This window comes from Vulpes vulpes, chromosome 1 (assembly GCF_048418805.1).
Source record: "Vulpes vulpes isolate BD-2025 chromosome 1, VulVul3, whole genome shotgun sequence".
In the NCBI taxonomy this organism is placed as follows: domain Eukaryota; kingdom Metazoa; phylum Chordata; class Mammalia; order Carnivora; family Canidae; genus Vulpes; species Vulpes vulpes.
This window is the reverse complement of record NC_132780.1, coordinates 49,908,455-49,930,398: the sequence shown is the minus strand read 5'-3', so window position 1 is coordinate 49,930,398 and position 21,944 is coordinate 49,908,455. Positions and strand designations below refer to the sequence as shown.

Below are 21,944 nucleotides of genomic sequence, written 5' to 3'. Positions count from 1 at the left end.
ATATTTCAATATTAGAATTGTAATAAAAGCATTTTCTTAAAACGTATAAAGTTTTAAAAGGAGCAATAAATGTAGCAAAATGCATAAACCAAATTGGGTTTTATACACAAATTTTTAAAATCTGTAAATTATTATTCATACCAAGATTATCACTGCAGTTCAGAATCAAAAGTGTGGAGAGAGCAAATGAAATAAAACTCAAGAGAAAATGTTTCAGAATCTAGGAAGCATATTATCACAAAGAAAATAGTACCTGCATTTGTTTTGTCAGACTCAGAAAACAGAATTTATCATTTGGCTCCAACAAAAATGGCTATTAAATATGCCAGAAAGTCCACATTTTCACAACCATCTTTCTAGATCTCTATGTTTCACTCAATATTTCAAGGAAACCTTCACCAAAGTTTTTAACAATTTTATGCTCTAGAGTATTATTTTTCAGGTTCTGGCAGGAAAGAATAATTAAAGGGTGCTTTTGTTAGAAACCATTTGCACCATTTTTTTTTTTTTTTTACAAACCAAGAAAGTAAATTTATTTAAATTACTAAAATAAGCTTCTAAAGTCATTTACAGATCACCTGCTACAATTATTTTTCCTGAAAGATATAAGTAACATTTATTTCTTTAAAATTATTTTGGTCAGTGAAACATTTAATAAAAACATTTGTTTCTCCATATAATATATGTGTATAAAATAAGCTTTTTCAAAAACTCTTGTTTTAGAATCATCTATAAATCAGATGGCCTGACTCCTGATAGTCAGGAGCAAGTTTCAATAAAGGGTATCAATTTATGAATACTGGTTGTCCTAGTTGGAAGAAACCAGACCACACTCCACACTATCAGGCATGGGATCCTCAAAAGGTAAATGATAAAGCCAATGACTGCCTCTAGTATTCTAAAACCAAAAGGTTAACACATGACCTCAGTTTAAATATTCATTACCACACATAATTCGATCTGTATTTCAGAACGTTCAGGCAATCGGGGATGGCACCTCGGCTACCGGCTGCAGGGTGGCTTCCATCCCTTTCAGAACTTCCTTATTGCTTATGACGAATGGGAACACAGGCCAGACACGTACCCTAGCCAAGACCTCTAGCTTGGAAACTAACACATGTAAAGGATAGCTTGTTAACAACAATAGCCAACCTCGGAATTACTGAATTTTCAACCTTCTGAACGTTTGCCAATGCATACTTGTGACGTCATTATATATACCTAATGACCAGAAAGGAGTACCTTAAAATCGATTCTCTGTACATTATCACATATCCATATAACAAGATTTTAGGTACTTCTTTTGAATCTGAAAACTGGCATTTTCTTCTTCTAAAGGAATCATATGTCATTCATATATCTTCCCCAACATGCTATGTACTGTTCTATACTATTATGAACCCTTAAAATTAAAAAAAACTATTTAAAAACTATATTTCATGTATATTTATAGAAGAATTATATTGTTCACGTATATTTATAGAAGAATTATATTGTTCCTTAGCCTTTGAATGTGATAGATAACTTGCATTTATCTTTGAATCAGTTAAGATAAAAGCGAAAAAAATATGTTCCTCTTCCAAAACCAACAGCCATTTGGCAACATCTATTAATGTTATTTTTAAAAATACACACTATAGGTCAGCCCCGTGGCTCAGCGGTTTAGCACTGTCTTCAGCCCAGGGCCTGATCCTGGAGACCTGGGATCAAGTCCCACGTCGGGCTCCCTGCATGGAGCCTGCTTCTCCCTCTGCCTGTGTCTCTGCCCCTCTGTGTGACTATCATAAATCAATAAAAATAAATAAATAAATAAATAAAATAAAATAAAATGCAGGAAACAAAAACGAGTATGAAGAACCGGGTTGCCCCAGTGAAAAGGGCTCAGATATGAAGAGAAAATAAAATGAAAAGTAAATGTCAGAGAAGACAAAAGATGTGTCAGCCAGACCGATGCAGCTTCAGGAAGAAAACTAAAAACCTGTAAGACAGCACAGCTACCTGGTGGGTGGGTGGGTGGGTACAAGGAAATGACTTGCACGGTAAGCAGAAGAGCCAGGAAAGGCCAGGGGAACATTTTAAATCACTTGGTCCGGTGGTACCTCTCACTCACCCCAGTTTATTTCATTATTCGTTATTTTAACCTACAGCTGAGAACAGGGTAAGTTTGTTTTGCTTCCCCTTCCGACTTCACTGAAAAACTCAATTCATAGTGGGCTGTGCCGCCCACTTAGCACCTTCTTAGCACCTTCCTAATTTTCTTTAAGGGAGAAAGTAAGTATCTCCTGGAAGATCACATTCGCTACTGTAATTCCTCACCCACGGCCCACTCCCAGGCTCTGGCCTTGCACCCCTGCTCTGTTTTCCTTCCTCCAGCAGGTCAGAAGACTCTCTGCTCTCCACAAGTCAGTAAATACTGGAGGAAAAAACGTTCCGACCCTCCCACCCTCCCACCGTTAAACACAGACTAGTTAACCAAGTTCAGTCATCTGGGCTGAATCCTGCATGAGCCTCAAAGACGTAAACAGAAACTGAGGAGGGTGAGTGGAGGGAGGGCAGCGAACCAGAGGAGTGGGGCAAAGCAAACAAAGTCTGCAAATAAAGGCAATAAGCAGACTTAAAACTATGCCTACCAGAAATGACTATTTATTTTACAGTAATATAAAATGAATAAAAGCTCAAAATACCATAGTTTTATTTCAACGTTGGAAAAAAGCAGATGCACTAACAAGGAGAAACTGGCTCATCTGTTTCTACTTGTGGCATGGCAGACATTTAAAAACCCTTATGAAACTCAACAGCCAGTTACCTACTGAGATTCCTACTAATAACAGGTTCAAATACTAGCAAAAGGTTAACACATGACCTCAGTTTAAATATTCATTACCACACATAATTCGATCTGTATTTCAGAACGTCCAGGCAATCGGGGATGGCACCTCGGCTACCGGCTGCAGGGTGGCTTCCATCCCTTTCAGAACTTGCTCTGAAGCCCTTGGCCACTGATCACACTCCCTTTCACCTCACCCTTGGAAATACCGCATGCTTTGCGCCTCAGCAAGCTCCAAACCCTCTCCTGGGTGTAACAGAGGCAAACAGTGAGCAAAGGGCCTGGCTGCTGTGCAGAGCCGAAAGACCGAACTCCCTGGTAATTAATATGCTCTGATCCAACTCTGAAATATCCCATCTTCTGGCCCTCTCTACCTCCTCCCTCAAAGCTAGTCAGCTTTAAGCTTCACTCCTTGAAAGGAAGTTTGGCTTGTTGCTTCCAACCTACTTTATTTTTGTATCCTCTTTAAAACTACTGCCCACATCTTCTAAGAAGAAAAGTCAAACATGCGCCCTGCTCATGAACTCTAACAGCCCCTATCGAGGAGAAAGGCTCAGCAAAGAATCCCATTTTCTTGGAAGGTGAAATCGTCAGTCCCCCTATCTCATTCTCAGAAGGCAAGGGTCAGTCAGATCATGGGCGTCACACATGTGGTTACCTCAGGTTCAGATTTTTGGGAGTCACGGTACCTAATAATCCACAAAGGTAACGGCTTCCCTCCATTCACACATGACATACTGAATGCACTTGGGTAATCTCTTTAGCTTAAAAAAAAAATAACAGCCAGAAAATATTTTTTTGAAATACCAACCAAGCCATAAAACTTTTTCCTTCTTTGGACACTTTATGATCTGAATATTCATCACCTCACAGACATTTTTTAAACCACCTAGAGCATGAAAGTTAAACAAACACAACCTACCATACTATGCCGAGGTATGGCCAGAAAACTCAAGTCTATTCAAAATGGAACCTTTTTCTATTACTGTTTAACTACAGTGATAGATATGATTCTGTTTAAAAAGGTAAGGACTGGGGTACTACTTTTCATGTACTGAATGTCTCCCTACAAATGACCAGGATGCCAGGCCAGTTCTTTTCCCAATTCTCTTAGCTGTCCTTGGTATCCTTACATGCACTCTGAAACTCTGGAATCACCTTCATTATGATGTGCTTTGTGCACATTCTCGGACGCTGCAATGCCCATACTAAGGCAACACATCACAGAAGTTGGCAGCAATGCTATCAACAAGAATTTGGCTTCAGAATCAGGAGTGATTCATCATACATTCTAGCAGCAGAAAAACAACACACATCTATTTTAATCCCGTGGTGCTATCAAGAATCAAAAAACAGTACAGTAATTAAGTAAATGCAACAAAAATCGTATCTGCTGTAACATTTGTAAAAAAAAACATTATTCACTTTTATGAGTTTCCAATAAAAGTCACTTAGGAAACATCAGACTACTTACCTTATTTCATAATATTCATTACAATGACAAATCAAGTTTTAATGTAACACAACCTCAGGAGGAAATAGGTAGTCCAAACCTCTGCAAAGTAACATACAGAGTAACATTCTAAATTTAGAAACACAAATTTCTCGTTTGGTTTCCAGTAAATAAAATCCACTTATTTCGTCTTCTGCCTCCATTTTTAAGATGACGCTAATTTAAAGTCTAAAGGCTAAATGAGTGTGCTGCTGTACCTATCATAACCAGAGAAACCCGATATTGTGAACAATTTGTTGGATACACTCCCCCCATTTTTAGAGGTACCTGCACAGCTGCCATAGTAACTACTAACGGGTCCGCTTGTGTTCTCTTGCTCTATTTAATAGGCATGGAACCTACCTCCATCCGAAGCCATTCTCAGAGTGTCCATGATTACCAACCAACAGTCTGCATAACCATGCACATTAATTTTCGGTTTACTGTACATTTCACTAAAACTTAAAGAACGCTACTCTATTGTTGTGATCAGGCCCTGGGGGCAGGTTTCTCAAGAACCCCACCCCGCGCTCTCCTTCGGGAACCCTACCTTTTCAAACACTTCTTCAGTCTCCCTTCGTTTCCGTTTTTGGGGTCTCCGGCTCACTCGAATCCATTTGTGGACCTGAAGTTCAGAAAGCACAGAGCCCTTCAACACCACGCGCGTGGTGAGGCCGCCCTCCGCGGGAGCAGGGCCGCCGGGCCTCACCTGGGGACGGGGGACGGGCCGCAGGGACCTGCCGGCGCCGCGGCCGCGACCTCCGCCCGGCCGCCCCCGCGCCCCCGTCCCGGGCCCTCGGGCCGCCGCGGCGCCCCCGGGAGGGCAGAGAGGGCAGCGAGCGCCCCCCGCACTCACCTCGGCGCCCACTCGCCGCGCGAGCCCGCACTCCGCCCTGGCCTGGCGCTCCGTCTGCAGCGGCTGCGGGGGAAGGGGAAAGAGTCAAGTTTACCCGGAGCCTCCCCGGCCTCCCCTCCGCGCCCCGCCATCTCGGCCGCGGCAGGCGGGGGTACGAGCGTGAGCCGCCCCAGCGCCCCGCGCCCCGCGCCCGCCCGGCCGGAGAACCGCGGGCCCGCGACACCTCGGGCGCAGCGCGGAGCCGGGGCGGGCTGCGGGGCCGGGACGGCGGGGGCGGGGCGGGCGCCTGGGGGCGGGGCCTGCCTTAAAGGTACAGCGGCTGCCCGGGCCGCCCCGCAGGTCACCCCCGCCCCGCCAGCGCCAGCGCCGGCGACTTTATTGTTCTCGCCGCGGACCGTCTTGCTCCCTATCTCCGCGTCCCGCCCGCGCCCGCACGCCTTACCTTTCCAGCCCACCCCCGGCCCCGGGGGACCACGAAAGGGCGTCTCGGCCGCGGCGCGAAGCCAAAGGGCTCCTTAGCTCGAGAAGCCGCCCCCCGCCCCCGCGGCCAGCGGAATACGCTCCTGGGTCCAGACACCCAGATGTCCAGGTGGCCTCTGCGGAGCGGGAGGAACTTTCCTAGTGGACTCTGTCTCGGAGAATTCGTTAGACGCCACTAAGTAGACGTCTTCCAGTGGCCCCTCGGGACTCCCGGCGGTGGCAGGTGACCTCCCGGGGGAGACACGGCCCGCGGGCGGCCCGCGCTTCCAGGGAGCCCGAGCGCTCCTGCTGAGCGCAGTCGGCGCCGCCCGCGCCCGGACCGCGGACCCCCACGGCGGCCGGGGAGAGTTTAAGGGGAGACGCTCGGTCTTCATAATTAGGGAGATAGTTTCCTCTTAGTTTCTAAAAGTCTGCGATGCTCCAGATTTTTCCGCCGAAACCCAAAAGGCTTTCTTCCCATCCGTATCACAAGTTGGCTGAACCTGAATGGGGGTGAGCGCTTGGGGAGAGGAGTCGGGTCGCACTCGTGTTTGTTGATCTTGACCATCCCTTTAACTTTATCGCATTTCTTTAAAGAAAATCTGTCTTGCCCTCTCTTTATTGCTACTCCATCCTTCTTTCAAGATCAAAAGCTTTAGATCAAAGCCAAGATCAAACTCACTACTTTAAATAGAAGCAACTTTGCCACGGAGTATTTTACACAAAGAGGAGCTTCTTAATGGAGACATCAGAGTAGAAAACTTTATTTTATCCCTTCATCCCATATTAATAACTGAACTACTTAAAATCACATTGATGATGTACTTATATGTTCTAAAATAAACAACAGGTCTGCTCAAATGGGGGATTCTTAAGTGTTTTTGTTTCCAGGAATCCAAAAAGAAAAAAAAAAAAAAGTAACCCTATAGAGTTAGATAGGCATATTAGCCATTTTGTATCATGATTAGCTAAGTGCTATGAAATGCATGCTCATTTGCTGAAGATTTTTCGAAGTGGTATGGAATCTTCTTATATATAATGTACAACTAACATACATTTTTTCTACTGTAAAACAAATGCATAAAAATAGTTAAGGCTTGCAAATCTCCAGTGCACATACACAAAGGCAGGTTACAGTTACAAATGATGAAGTGGATTATTTAATGACAGAGTTGCTTACTTTTAAATAGAAATAAATCCTGGTGGGGCAGCCCAGATGGCTCAGCGGTTTAGCACGGCCTTCAGCCCAGGGCCTGATCTTGGAAACCTGGGATCGAGTCCCACATCGGGCTCCCTGCATGGAGTCTGCTTGTCCCTCTGCCTGTGTCTCTGCCTCTCTCTCTCTGTCTCTCATGAATAAATAAAGAAAATCTTAAAAAAATAAAAAATTTTAAAAAAGGAAATAAAACCTGGAACTATTTGACCTTCCATGCTACTAATAACAGTTCTAGAATCAATAGAAATCTATCTCTTATAGACATTTCCCTTTACTCACTAGAATTTTTTTCCTTAGGAACTCACCCGTAAGAAGTCTGACAAAAAAAACTTTCAATATTTTTTTAAAAAAACTTTCAGTATTGACAGACTAAAACAGCACCCTGCCTAAATAGACCTTCTTTAAGTATCCTTTTTGTTGACTTATCAACAATTTTTAACATGTAACCTTAAACAAAAAATAAAATCCAACAATCCAGTAGTGTGGGAATAAAAAACTACTGAAAATTAAATCATATACAGACTTCTATGAAAATCTTCTATTACACGTGGATAGTACTACTTGAAGGCTTGTTTTCCCTTGTAATTCTCAGCTGACTGTAGTCTCAAACACCCACCCCCCACCCCCACCCGGCCACACACACACATTGTTCCTCATTGTAAAAATCCCAGTGGCCCACTGGAAAGATCTTAGGAATTGAGACCTGGGAACCCTCTCTTACTGCCAATGACAGTCTCCTTTCTTCCTAGTCTGCAGTTCATGGAGAACCTAATGGTTTCTGGCATGAGCTGAGCAAAGGAAAGCATCCTACTGTCAACTCTGCTCTACTAATACTTTGAGTAGGTAGCAAAAACTATGGTCCATTCTAAGTTACTTCTAACTCATCTCCTTTGTACTCTTGCACCCTCATGTACACTCCCACAATTCATCCTCCACTGAGAAGCCAGAATATTTCCAAAGGTAGTTCAAGTGATTCCACTTTGATTTATCAAGAATACACTTCTTTCTCTTCTCTGCCTGGCTGGCTCCTACTTATTCTCTAGTTGTGGCCTTACTCCAGAAATGTCTTTCCTTACTCTTCACTCCAAATTATGTCACCCTCCCCCCGACTATTCCTTCTAATAGCATCCTATTTATTTCTTTTAAATTGCTTATCTTTTAGAGCTATTAAAAAACTTATTAAGAGACTTTATTTTTTAGAGCAGATAACAGAAATGTATGTAGAAAGCACAGATTTCCTGTATGCCAACATAACACACAGTTGCCTCTATTACTAACATGTTCCTTTTGTGTGGTGTGTTTGTTATAATTCATGAACCAATATTTGATACATCATTATTAAATAAAGCCCATGGTTTACAATAGGGTTCATTCTGTGTTGTACAGTTCTATTATAGCTATTTTTAAAATTAATTTGTTGAATGTCTGTCTCCCCAGCTGGACTTTAAAGTCCAGGAAGACAGAGATCCTATCTCTTTTGGATCCTGTCTCGTTTGTTCTTGATTTTTGTCCAGTCAGTTAAAATACTGCTGGCATATAGTAGATGCTAAATAAATCTGTTAAGTAAGTGAAGGGAGGATATAGGAATAAATGACTGAATAACGTATGAACTTTCAAGGGGGAGAATCTCAAGATGAAGATCTTTCTAATTGACTCTGGTTTGTTTCCCCATTAAAATACTTTATTTTGTAAAGAGCACAAAATTGTGCATTTTTTAAAGAAAGAGACAACTGGACATCAGTTATAATGCCAGGGTACTTGTAAAATAGCCTTTTAAAGAAAAGTAAAAATAGGGACATCTGGGTGGCTCAGTTAAGCAACTGCCTTCTGCTCAAGTCATCATTTCAGGTCCTGGGATCAAGATACCTCTTGGGCTCCCTGCTCAGTAGGGACCCTGCTTCTCCCTCTCTGTCTGGTTGTGCTCTCTCTGTGTCAAATAAATAAATAAACAAAATCCTTTAAAAAAGTAAAAATAAAAATAGAAATGAGAAATAAAGATTCTTAATTCTCTCATATTAATCATGAAAATTATATTCCAAAATGGTGCTAGGAGCTGAATTTAATGTATAATGAGGGCCACCTGGGTGGCTCAGTGGCATCTGCCTTTGGCTCAGGGCATGATCCCAGGGTCCTGGGGTCGTGTTCCACATTGGGCTCCCCACAGGAAGCCTGCCTGGGCCTATGTCTCTGTCTCTCTCTCTGTGTCTCTCATGAATAAATAAATAAAATCTTTTTAAAAAATCTATAATGAAATAGTAATACATTTCAAAACTATTGGAAAAATACATTTTTTAAAAGATTTATTTATTTGAGAGAGAGAGAGCACAAGCAGGGGGAGTGGCAGAGGGAGAAGCAGGCTCCCTGCAGGGAGCCTGACATAGGGCTCTATCCTAGGACACCAGGATCATGACCTGTGCCAAGGCAGACACTTAACCAACCAAGCCACCCAGACATCCCTTTTATTGGAAAACTATTAATTATTTTTTGTTGCGTTCAATATAACTTCAATACATTTCTCCTTGTACCTACTACCTAAATCTCCCTTTCTTCATAGGCTGGCCTCAATAAACTTATGGTGTGGAGAAACTGGAGGAAGAGTACTTTTTAAAAATTGGAGTTCTGGGGATCCCTGGGTGGTGCAGCGGTTTGGCGCCTGCCTTTGGCCCAGGGCGCGATCCTGGAGACCCGGGATCGAATCCCACGTCGGGCTCCCGGTGCATGGAGCCTGCTTCTCCCTCTGCCTGTGTCTCTGCCTCTCTCTCTCTCTCTGTGACTATCATAAATAAATAAAAATTTTAAAAAATAATAAAAAATAAAAATTGGAGTTCTGGGGGCGCCCGGGGGGGCCAAATCAGTTAAGCATCTGACTCTTGATTTTGGCTCAGGTCAAGATCTCAGGGTCGTGAGATCCAGCCCTGCATTGGGCTCTGTGCTGGGCTTGAAGTCTACTTGAGAGTTTCAATTTCTTTCTCTCCCCTACCCCCACACCACCCTCCCCTGTCCCCAGTACACATATGCACTCTCAATCAATCAATCAATCAATAAATAAATGGAATTTTGTAGTCAGGGATGGATACTCTAATAACTATCTTTAAGGAAGTGGTGAAAGCACTTTAAAGCTATCTTTTAAAAACAGATGTTTTCTATTTAATTATGTTTTAAAAAATGTTTCATCTAGTAGAGATGCAAGTTTTGAAAGGAAGTTGTTTTAAGAAACTTTCTTGTCAATGCGGTTTGTAATTGTTGAAGATAATTTCAGAGGCTGAGGAAAATGCCATTGCTTGAATAAAAGCATTACTTAATCTTGTGGCTGGAGATTACTTTTAGAGAGAAAACCTTTTTCTGTTTTCTCTTTCTCCTTCTCCTCTCTCTACCTCCTTCTCCTTCTTCTTTGATATCGTCAGGAAGAAATGGTTCCTTTCACTGGAATATGGTAGTGATATCAATTTCATATTGTTAATATGGATGTGTGCTTCTGTTTCATGATGAGCTACAATCCAAAGGAATGAGAGGCAGAAGCACATCTTTCCTAGTCACCTAGTAGGCTGAAAGAGCAGACAAGGGGAGCCCTTTAATTAGTCCAAACAGCCTCAGATGGCAAATTACACTCCCTTGGGCACAGGAGAGGAAAAACTATTTGCTTTATAAAGTCAGAAGACCTTTTAATATCAAACAATGTAGAGAGGTCCTGAAGCTCTCCTTTGTTTCAGAAGGGCTCTATAGCCAACATATATTGAGGGTAAATGAAAAAGTAAGCACCTACACAAAACTGGAAATAAAATCAAGGTTCATTTAAGTTGCAAATAATAACAAGGAAGTAATCCTGATTAGGGTCGAAGTTCTCAAATGTCTCAAATTTTGCTCTACCATTTTAGAATATAACATTCCTTTATCATACCTTTGATTTTAGAAAAATCATAATTTCTATTATTGCCCATTTTGTGTCTGTGTTAGAATGAATGCCTAATTCTTCTTTCTCAAGAGGATTCTGGCCCCGCTAAATGGACCTCTTAGTGCAATCCTTATAAAGCATGGTTTTCAAAAAAGGAAATGCTTCCCACATTTGTTCTACAGTGAATTGGCTAAGAGGACCTCTTCTTCTCAGTCATCATAACCCTGAACTCACTGTTATTCAGGAACTTTTTACAGAGCTTGCCTGAGGGAACATGGCCAGTTCTTCCATTTCTAGATCCCCTCTGAGAATCTGATGAGGCATTAGCTATCAGCGCTTGGCTCCCAAGAAAACAATACATCTACAATCATGCACCGTCCCCTACTCCCTTCCCTCATACACATCAGCTGTCAGGAGGTTCACAGATTTTTCTGATTGCCCAAACCCCTGCCCTAGATGCTCTAAGATCCCCTTGGATTAGAGCAGACCACCACACAACTATGTCTTACTGGTGCTCTGTGAAATTCCTTTTATCGCATTATGTTCTGGTAAGAAGCCATCAACCTTTATTGAGGTGCATTATAAGAAACAGTCCCATAAAACCCATCCCAATGTTTACCATAAGGACAGTTTCAGAGAATTGTTTATTACATTAAATAGTAATTTTCTGAGAGGACCCACAGGAAAAGCTTCTCCCTGATATCAACATCAGGAATAGCTGCAGTCAAGCACCTGTTTTGTTTTACTTCATGAACACTGCAAATTAATCCCTTTTCCCTCTTCTAAAAAAATTCTGTGCCCCTGTATTAAACTAAGCATAGGAACTTCAGAGGGTGCATATTGTATGCTAATTTAATTCCTGGCCCCATTTTATTTTCCTACTATTATTTTCACATTGCTTCATTTTTTTACATTTTAATTTATTTTTACCATGCTGTATTTTGCTTTGGAAGCTGTCTTAACTCCATTTTGGGCAAGGAGGAGTATGAATAAATAAAATATTCTGGGTTTATTCTTTCTTTCTTTAATTTTCTTTTTCTTTTTGTGGGAGAGGAGGGTCTCTGGTAAAACATTATGGCTCTAATATTTCTCTTCATTAAAAACAGAAGTGAAGCACAGAAGGTAAAGTCATATAATTATATTCTATAAAATTCAAGGAAAAGAACTGTTAAAAAAAACCCACAGAAGTAAACATAATATTATACAAACATGGCACTGAACACCTATGAAAATGTTAACTGACCAAGAATTTTACATCTTTTGATATCAAGACCAGAGGAAATAGTCTCTGACCTTGGGAAGAAGAATGTAAACTGGATATACAGACAGATAAGTCACTTAACAAACGTACTGAGAGCCCCTGCAAAACCAAGCACTAGATTTTGTGAACACAGATATGAATAAGGCACCAGCCCTGTCCCCAGGACACTCGTGGGACCAGGCAGGAACCTGGCAGAGGATAAGGCACGCAGGCAGCCCGCTGGGTTTGAATCCAGACTGCCAGGTAGGAGTTGCATGACTTCCCTAAGCCTCCTTTCTTAGTTGTGAAGATCAAGGAACACATGCCATGTGCTTACAAAGGGAGGCAGTTGTTACCTATCAAATTTTAGATGATGAGCTAAGAAGCAACACAATGTCACTAGAAGCTGGATGGAAGTGACCTTAAACACAAACAGTACCGAACTGCTCCATCTATCAGAGACCATGGAACCTCCAAACTAGTGAAAGAACCAGAGTGGCCAATTTTGTAAGGACTGAATGTTTTGCCAAGTGCTTTCACATGCAGACTGCATGGTTTGTTTCTCTCACAACCCCAATTTCAGGATGAAGAAACAGAGTCTCATGGAATTTTCTTTTTTTTTTTTTAAGATTTGATTTTTAAGCAATCTCTACACCCAACATGGGGCTCAAACTCACAGCCCCAAGATTAAAAGTTGCACACTCTACCAACTGAGTCAACCAGGTGCCCCAAATTTTTGTATCTTTAGTACCTATACTGGGTGGCCCTTAGATCTCTTGGCTGGGAATGTAGTACTCTTTCTCCTCCAGCATGAGAGCTTAGAAGATATCTAGCATGACTGTTTCACTTTAAAATAGTTGCTTATTATGTGGATCAGACCAACCTCAGATCAAAACATAGCCCATAAAATATTATCCCATACCATAAAAGTCTATTGCAACAGCCATTTCAGAAGACAGATATTATACACCCCCTCCAACACCTGTATGACTGCAGTTCTTTTCAGGAGCTTAACATTCATGGGCACTCTGACCTTAGAGTTTCACAGGTGAAATACAAAGTTATGTAGGGGAGGCTTTAGATCAGAGGGTCCCCTGACTGCTTATTAAAATCGCCAGGAGGGTTTATAGATCCCAATACCCAGGTGGCGCTCCAGATCACTGACATTCCTATCCTGAGAGTGGGAACCTGACTCAGTCCTTTTTAAAGCCTTCCCCACACCCACCGAACTCCCTCCTCCCCCAGTGAGTTCACCTGCTGCCAGGCCTAAGAACCACTGGTTTAGATCATTTTAATGACGACCCATCTCTAACAAGTTACTATTAAGAAATTCCAGATATGTGGGAGACATCTAAATTTCAAGGTCAATACCACAGAGGACAGCCATCTATTAAGTTCTATTTCAACAAGTCTCTGGGTAAGCAGCAGACACAATCCAGGGCAGGATGGGCTGCTGGCCTGACCCAGAGTAGCAATGCCTAGAACTTACACTTAAGGGCCAACTTCCAGGCAAGATGAGTTAAGTCCACATACGTGCACACACATGCACACACAAAAGAACTAAAAAGAAGTGGAAGATCTCAACACTAACCAGAAGGGAGGCAAGAATGGATTGATATTTGACTTCTTAAGAGTTTTTTCCAGGTTCATGGGTAATATAGTTCTGGATCTTGAGTAAAAAAAGCATTGTCTTGTCTTTTGGGGAATCCAGAAAGCTGTATATATGGGATGAATTCCCATTCATATTCTGTAAACAATGTTCTAATTATGTCAATGACTGCCATCTATTCCCTAGAAACAAATATTTTGCATTGGAAGGCTGCCAGCCACAATTAGGGGACACCGTATACCAATGGAAAAGACCCTTTGTTATGTGCAAAAGCTACTATTCCACATAGGAAGTAACCCAGGTTGATCTTGGTGTTGGGCACCGTGCTCTGATCAAATGGATTTCCTTATTTAGAAATTACATTGATACTATAGGAAAACTACTCTGGCAAAATGCCTTACAAAAGATATTAGTTACTAGTTATTTAAAAGCACAAACATTTATGTTAACATTTCAGTAGCTTGAAAAGCAAACATGTCCCTTTGGTTATCCCCTAAGATTGAATGGGTAGGGTATCTGTAAGTATATGCACAAGGAGTGCCTCGTGCTTCCTGGTGTCTTCGAAGGAAGCTGTACCTTGTGAGTCTGGGGCCCCAGCATACCTAATTCTTTTTCTGGCAGGTCTATTTTTAAAAACATTGGCACTCAGATTGGCTTGACTGTCATCTGGCCTCCCAAGAGAACCCTCTATTCAGAAGTAAGAAAACAGAGTAAGGAAAGTAAAATCCATCACAACTGGGAAGTGGGGTGGCTGTCCCAAATATAAACAATATATGAGAAAGAGCTAATTTCCAGAATGTTTGTTCACCAAACATTTAGCTCCATATAAGAGGTGTTCCAGGACAACAACGGGAAGGGCTGGAATTAATTGGTTGCTAATCTCTTCACTTTTTGTAGGATGTTTCCTCCAGCAGTGGATTAAATCAATGTTTAATGCTACACAGGCCCAGCTGTGTCCATATTAGGAAAGCCCAAGCTCACATCTCTTTCTCTGTGAAAAAAGGATCCGTCCTCCCTCCTTTTGCTCTGCTTCCACCCCCTGCGTGTGTAGGTGGGAGAGTAGGAGCCAGGGAATGTGAACTTGATCCAGCATTGATCAGCCAAGCAGCAAACTCTCATTGTTCTTTAGATACCAAACATAACTTCTCTCTACTAGGGATAAACCCAGCCATTCGGCATACAACACGGCTTTTGTGCTCAGTAGTATGAGAGATGAAAAAGAACCACAAAGAACATTAAAGCTTTATTAGACTCATCATAAACAGCTAATATGTAGACTTTGAATCTACCCAGTGAATTTATATTCATATTAATATTAGGCATGTTAGACTCTCTTAAACTAAACAATTTCCAGCCATTTCCATTTTATAATTATGGATTTCAATTTATAACAGAAATACTGCAGTCTACTTTAGCTTTGCTTTCTATTTGAGCATTTCTTATCTCACTGCCTTGCTCTCTGAGATTCAAGGGCATTGGAAATCATGCTAATGTACAACTAAATACATTGTTGTTGTTGTTAAGTGCTGTCCTATGAAATGTGGTTTAACAGTCTCTTTACAAAGCCATATGTAATGAGAAATACACAGTTCAGAACTTAGAACTAGGCAACCTCCATCCTTACCAGCTAGAAGCTGTGTAACTTTGAGCATGTCACAGAACCTTTCTGGGCCTATAAAAAGGGAGATTACACTATCTGTCTCACAGAGTGGTGCTGGGGGATGAAATGAGATGGCACATAAACCAAGAGAACACAAAGTTGACCAGCAGATGCTAATTCCCTTCCTCTTTCCCCCCCAGAAACAAAAGCCTATGTGGAACTTTGAACCTAAGTCAATTTTCAAAGGTCTCAAATAACTGAGTTGTGACATCATAATAAAAAGCCTCATCTGACCGTCACATAGATGTGATGCCAATGACAGAACCCACAGTGATACAGCAAGGTTGAGCTACTACAGATGAGTGCCTGTCTCTTTCCAAAGGACTAGTGGACACAAGGAAGCAAGTTCTCTTTCTCATATGCCTTATTATAAAGATCATTCTGTTTCTGGTCCCATCCCATTCAAAAACAATAAGCCCACTGTTATTCTAAGAATATCAAAAATGAAATTTGATATTTCTACATCGTTCTCTAAAGTACCAACATGACAGGTGCTTGACACAAAAACATCTAAAATCCTAAGAGTAGCTACAGGCAGTTAAAACCAATACAATAATTAAGAAGAAAGAAGGATTAAATTCACAAATAAAATTCTAAACAGAGCTACCCAGATACATATTCTTGGATTTACCCACTTACAGTTTAATTCACTAGAAGCATTTACACAAAACCCAGGCAGACATCCCTCAGTTACAAAACCAACGACAGTGACAGAGAAACACAATTTGAAGAGGAGAGACTCAGTGAGATCTCCAGAGAAGCCAACCTGGCAATAAATATAACCAAGAAGAATCTTAAAGAGAATGTAGCTCTGGTTGGCCACATGGAATATGAGAAGTGACGGCACGCAAAACTGAAGAAAAAGGAAGAGCATACAGAGAAGAGGAGATGAAGCCTCTGGAGGGTAGGCCAGAGGAGCTGCCGGATGCGGAGAGCGACCTCTCCCCATAGAAATGGGCCATGGGGGTGAAGGCATTCTCTCCAATCCAATCCTAAGATCACTTGTTGCCCTGGAGTCTTACCCCCAAGTCTGATGTATTGAGTCTGGCCTCCCTTCCATGCATTTCATGCCAATAAAGTTGCTGAAATTAAAAAGTGAATTGTAGAGCTTTGGGGCATAAATAATGTCCTATTGGAAGGTCAAGGCTAATAACAACCAGGATGCCCTTAATGCTCTTTAAGAAAAACCATCTGATCTATGTAGCCCTCGATGTGCTTTGAAATTCCCTTTGCCTACAAAGGAAAATATTTTTAGCATGTCAGTTTATAGCAGAAATACTGCAGTCTACTTTAGCTTTGCTTTCTATTTGAGCATTTCTTAATGCTCAAACACATAAATGCACTGAAAATATAATTTTAGGAAAGCATCTGGGTTTGATCATTTCTTGTTATACCTCAACGCCACATAGGTTCTACTTTCTCAGTATAAGGAACATGGCAACTCTCAGCCACAAGCTCTACAGCGATCACTGTAGCAATTTCTCATAAACATTTCATTTACTAGCTCTGCTTGGTTTTATTTTTTAAAGTGGCAAACAATCTACAGATTGAAATATAAAAGCAGCATAAAAAAATGAGGTGCTGCTTCTGGAGCATTTGGCCTCAATGTCTTCTCTTCCTAGAAGTCACCAGACATTTTTTTCCACAAGGTCATCTGGACAAGAGACATAAATGAGTGCTTATTTTTATGTGCCGAAACATAGCCTAGAAATAATAGTTGTCACTGTCCAAAGTCAAACTCCCCTGCTGCAGCTTTTATTGATCTGCAGGCATTTTAAGACGTTGACAATCCAAGCAAAAATTTTTTCATCTCCTGCTAGTCAAACAGGTTTGTAATAGAAGCAAATGGCTATTTTTCAATGATCAACCAGCCTAAATGCCCTTGCAAATTGATTATTACCTGTGATTTCCCCCAATAATCTTTTATTTTTTTAATTTTTTTTATTTATTTATGATAGTCACACAGAGAGAGAGAGAGAGAGAGAGGCAGAGACACAGGCAGAGGGAGAAGCAGGCTCCATGCACCGGGAGCCCGACGTGGGATTTGATCCCGGGTCTCCAGGATCGCGCCCTGGGCCAAAGGCAGGCGCCAAACCGCTGTGCCACCCAGGGATCCCCCAATAATCTTTTAAATGGACATTTTCCAGCTGAAAAGAAAAGAAATGCACAGACAAGGTTTCTTGACAGCTACCTTTGTAAAACACCTCTCGGGAGGAAAGTTTCTAGTCTCTGGGCAATTCAACAGTTTCCCAGGTTGGAAAGGGAGACACTTGGAGGAAAAGTAAATCCTGACATTCCTCCTCTTAGAGAGAGACCAGGCTCACCTAGAGCTCACACTTCAGCAGGTACTGGGTATGGCATGTAGTGACATGAGGCAAAAAAGCGGCTCTGGCCTTCACCCAGGCCAGCCCCCACTTACTCCTCAAAGAAGCAGTAAGAGTTGAGAGAAGGTAAATAGCTCACCCGAGGCCACACAGCTTAGTGGTACAGGGCTGCTTCCAAGGCTACACCTAATGTATCAGTTGCCTCCTTCATCCAATATAGGATTAAGTTTGCAGAACAAAATTTCACTATAGCATCCTCTGTGAAAACAGCAGATTGGATACAACACAACTTACTCTCCTTTTCCACACAACCTCACTCCTGCTCTTTAACCTCAAAACAATGCAGCCTTGCATTTTATGCATCAAACTGTCTGGACCCGGGGACACCTGGATGGCTCAGTAGATTAAGCTTCTGCCTTCAGCTCTGGTCATGATCCCAGCGTCCTGGGATCCAGCCCCACAACCGGCTCCTTGCTTGGCAGGTAGTCTGCTTCTCCCTCTCCCTCTGCCTGCAGCTCCCCCCACTTATTCTCTCTCTCTCTCTCTCTCTCTCTCTCTCTCTCTGTCAAATAAATAAGTAAAGTCTTCTAAAAAAAATTTGTCTGGACCTTACTTAGGTATGGCAGTGGCAGTTGTAAACAGACAGGATCAGAAAAGTAGAAACACTAAGCTTGTAAAGGTCCAAGCCAAAGGATGAGCTGAACACAGCCACTGCCAAGCACCAACAAATCACAGACAACTGCCATACAAAGATATGCATGTGACATGCACACTGTCCTGTTTTAAACACACATATGTATTTGAGCAGTTTGACAATTCCTGACTGTCATCCTGATGTGCATGCTGGTGATACGCTTGCTGGTGGGCCACCTCTGGGCTGTGTCCTGGAAGCTCTCCTGCCTTGGGTCAGTGGAGAGGAGAAAATGAGGGCAAAAACCAGGGACTCTAGCTGGAATTGGCTTTTGAATGCAAATAAGATAAAGGATACATCCCTAAAATGCTTTAGAAGGTACATAAAGACACTTCTTTGTTCGACCCATTGCTTTTTCTCATTTGTTGTTTTGGTGACCTGATATTATCTAATTTAATTTCCATCTCAAGGGAGGAATAGCTATGCCTTTCTAAAAGCAAAGACCTCAACTATCTCTGCATACACTCATATTCATTCACACCAAAAAAGATACCAACTCTTCAATGCAGTAAAGCCCAGAATTTCCTATGCAAAATATTCAGATAAGCAGGGCTACTACCATTTAGAGATAGCCACATGGAAGGATGTACACACCATGACCCATATTTATGAAAGGCCCTGGAAAATGAGGTTCATAGTACTGCATACACAAAGCACATTTTTCCCACTAAAGAATAGTCAAGAACAGATCCAGGAAAAAGAGCAGTCATTAATTACATTAAAAATCATCACTGCTCAGAGCTCCCTGCTGTATTCATTTATTATCTCTTCATAGGTCTTGTAAAAATGAAGGCAAGGATGGATTCAAGCTGATTTGGATTAAAAGCAACTTTGCTAAAAACACAAAACACCTTACCTGGAGGGACAGAGGGCTGAGGTTCCTAGATCCTAAGGTTCGGCTCTGCCACTAACTGGGGCTACCAGCTTGGGGAGATCAGGCCACCAGTCCCTAGGGTGCAGCTCCCCCATGGGAGAGAAAATGAAGTCCTCACCAAGACTTGCTCCTGCCTAGGATTCTAAAGCAGACACCAGAAAAGACTAATATTTAACCATGAATCAATAGGGGCCACACCCAAGAATGATATACCATGCACATAGTAAATATATACCTATTTTGTACGACATAATGGCTCTCCACAAGAGAGAAGGAAAAAAAAGCCCCATGTTCTAAAATCAGCCGAGTGTTCCTAATAGCTTTCCCTGTCAGCAGGTGTTCTGGCGGCAGGTGCTGGCGGAAGTCCCTGGGTGCATGGTGAAGGGCCGCCGTCAGAGCTGCTGCCCAGAGGCATGGGATGCAGAGCTGAACATCCGTACACGCAACAATGCTGTACAATGTCCAAGCGCCCAGCGGCCCTGTGTGTGTGTGTGTGTGTGTGTATGTGCACCTATGTGCACAACTCAGTGCACTGCTGGGTCTCAGGGCTTTCCCTAGGCATAGGACATGCATACTGCATGCAAGTATAGAAGAATCTGCCTTTGAGGAAAAGTCTACCAGAATATGTCTTCAGGCTAAAAAAATAGAGAATGGGGCAGTTCTTAAAAAGTAAAATCAGATGTTTATCTATCGACGTGTAAGTCTTTGTCCTAATTCTTTGAGAAATTCAAAAATCTCTATGAAAAAGATAAAGCACCATTACAACAAGATCCTGTTAAATGGTATCACTCTTGGCAATCGCTATAATGTCCTTACTTAAGTGAATCTCTCTTGTGGGTGCACAACATGTATGAACCTGAAAAACAGGGACCTCCCAAGTATCCAAATGTGGCTCCCCAGACTTTACACCTTGAGGACAATTAAACTGGCTCCCTTACACATGAGCTCACTGACCTGTGGCCTGGTGGGTTCAGAATTTTTATTTTTAAAGAAACAAGTTCCCATATGCTCTTTATCACCTGAGAGAGCCATTCCCATACACCTCCTCTGAGCTCACTGTAAAAATAGGTGTCCAATCTGAGATCCTAAAGGATGTAGGCCTCAGTTTGGGTCAATATCCTGGGTGTTATCCCTCATCACTTAGCAGGATTCAGGCATGGCATCTGTATTACATGAATTGTATTACAGCTAGTTTCACATGGCTGCCTACGTATTTCTCAGGGGGCTCCTGTAGATATTCCTCAGCCCATTGCATGTGCTTTCGAGGAAGACACCACCGGCCATCCAGATACTTAATGATGCTTTTTAAATGTATCCATGTAAGTGAACAGCTCCTGGACCTGAAAGTTCAAAGTTGAAAACCAAAGGGCCAAAGTCTATCTCACCATTCTTTACTCCCTGAGACTCCTTAGTACCTAAATGGAGGGAAGAGGCTTGGCTTTTCATCCCAGAGTCATCCTTCTGGCTAGGCTGCTGGTCTACCTGCCCAGGGATCTAACTGCTACTCAAGTATTAGCAACCTTTTGGCCCCTGGTGGCCCTCTGTGGCTCTTGGATCTTGTGGGAATCCTCCAGCATCACATCCAAGTTCCTGCGTGGTCTGGCAGTGTCCTGCCTTACTAATCAATGCCCTTTGCAGATCCTGCTCTCCATGCAAAGCAGGCAACAATAGGCTTGTTCCTAACAAGCCTGTTTTTCCAAGGGGAAAGATCACTATTCCAAATATTGGTCACATGCATTCACCTGATCACTTAAAAAAAAAGATGCACTGGCCCTTCTATTATCAGGGGGCAGATGACTTTGGTTAGAGTGTGGCAGAGGCTGGGGCTGGGGAGGGAGCAGGGAGTGATAGTGAGGCTGGCTGGGAAGGCACTTCCCCCCAGCTCTCCCACCAGGAAGCTGCTTCCATTCCTCTGGCCCTGGGGCAACACCCACTTAATCATGCTTATGACAAAAGCATGTGGCTCACTCACCACTACCCTCCCACCCCGCCCCAATCACTGAGATCTGATTCTACCCACTCCTGCTCAAACGTGCATACTCAGTTTTCCACCATTAGATGCTGGTTCTGGCTCTTGGCCTGCCTGACATGGCCCTGTCCCCTGTATGTCCTTCGAGATTGGTTTTAAATGGCACCTTAAGCCTTCCTGCTTCCACAGTGAGAAAAGACCTGTTTCTTCCAAATGCTAAAAGTTGAGTTCATTTTTCACAAGTTGCTGCTTTCTGCCTTAGGTCAGTTACTTGTGTATCTATTTCCCTACTTATTAAGCATCTTGAGGGCAAAGCCTGTGTCCTCTCATCTTTGAGTCATCCACAGTCCCTCATAAAGGATAGATGTACCAGTTATGTTCGTGGGAAGAAGGAAGAGACAGGGAGGGAAGGCGCTGGATGAGGAGGTATGATTTCAGATCCTGGAAGCTTCCTCTTGCAAAACTCATCCATCTGGTCTGGGATGCCTGGCAGTTCTGTGGAAGCCTTAGCTCTGACACAGTTACAAAGGAAATCTTCAATTCACGTTTAATCCTTATTATTCATTTGGAGTCTCATCTTAGACTATTGTGAATGAGATTCAAATTCTTTCTGGAAACCAGGTTTTAAAGGAGAGAGAAAAGGAAGGAAGGGCACAGAGCTTTCATTGGGGCACTAAAGGAAAACATCTCCTGTTTCATCATGGTACCTTATGCTTTGAAGAGGTCAGTACGTTTAGTGTCAGATCAGATACCCCCAATAATACACAATGCCCAGCACAGACCTTCAGTCACTTCGTACTCTCCAGAATAGACCCTTCCTTTCCACATTCTGCCT

General features: G+C 42.4%; 1 protein-coding gene across 35 annotated transcripts in view; it reads right to left on the bottom strand.

The window, feature by feature from the left end:
• The window catches only part of AOPEP (aminopeptidase O (putative)), a 334,839-nt gene that overhangs the window by 70,786 nt on the left and 242,109 nt on the right, over positions 1-21,944 (bottom strand). For 25 of the 35 annotated variants that reach the window (XR_012002590.1, XR_012002591.1, XR_012002585.1 and 22 more), the window contains 2 exons: positions 5,176-5,238; positions 4,870-4,944 (listed from right to left, as the gene is read on the bottom strand). The exons of 5 other annotated variants lie outside the window; for them this stretch is intronic. Coding sequence is in view for 17 of the 30 variants with exons in the window: in XM_072763609.1 (XP_072619710.1) it covers positions 4,870-4,944; positions 5,176-5,238 (138 nt within the window). In the remaining 13 variants the exon portion in view is untranslated. Of the gene's footprint in view, positions 1-4,301; positions 4,383-4,869; positions 4,945-5,175; positions 5,239-21,944 lie in introns of all 35 variants that reach the window. 5 more of the 35 variants (XR_012002603.1, XR_012002602.1, XR_012002604.1 and 2 more) reach the window with 1 other exon arrangement.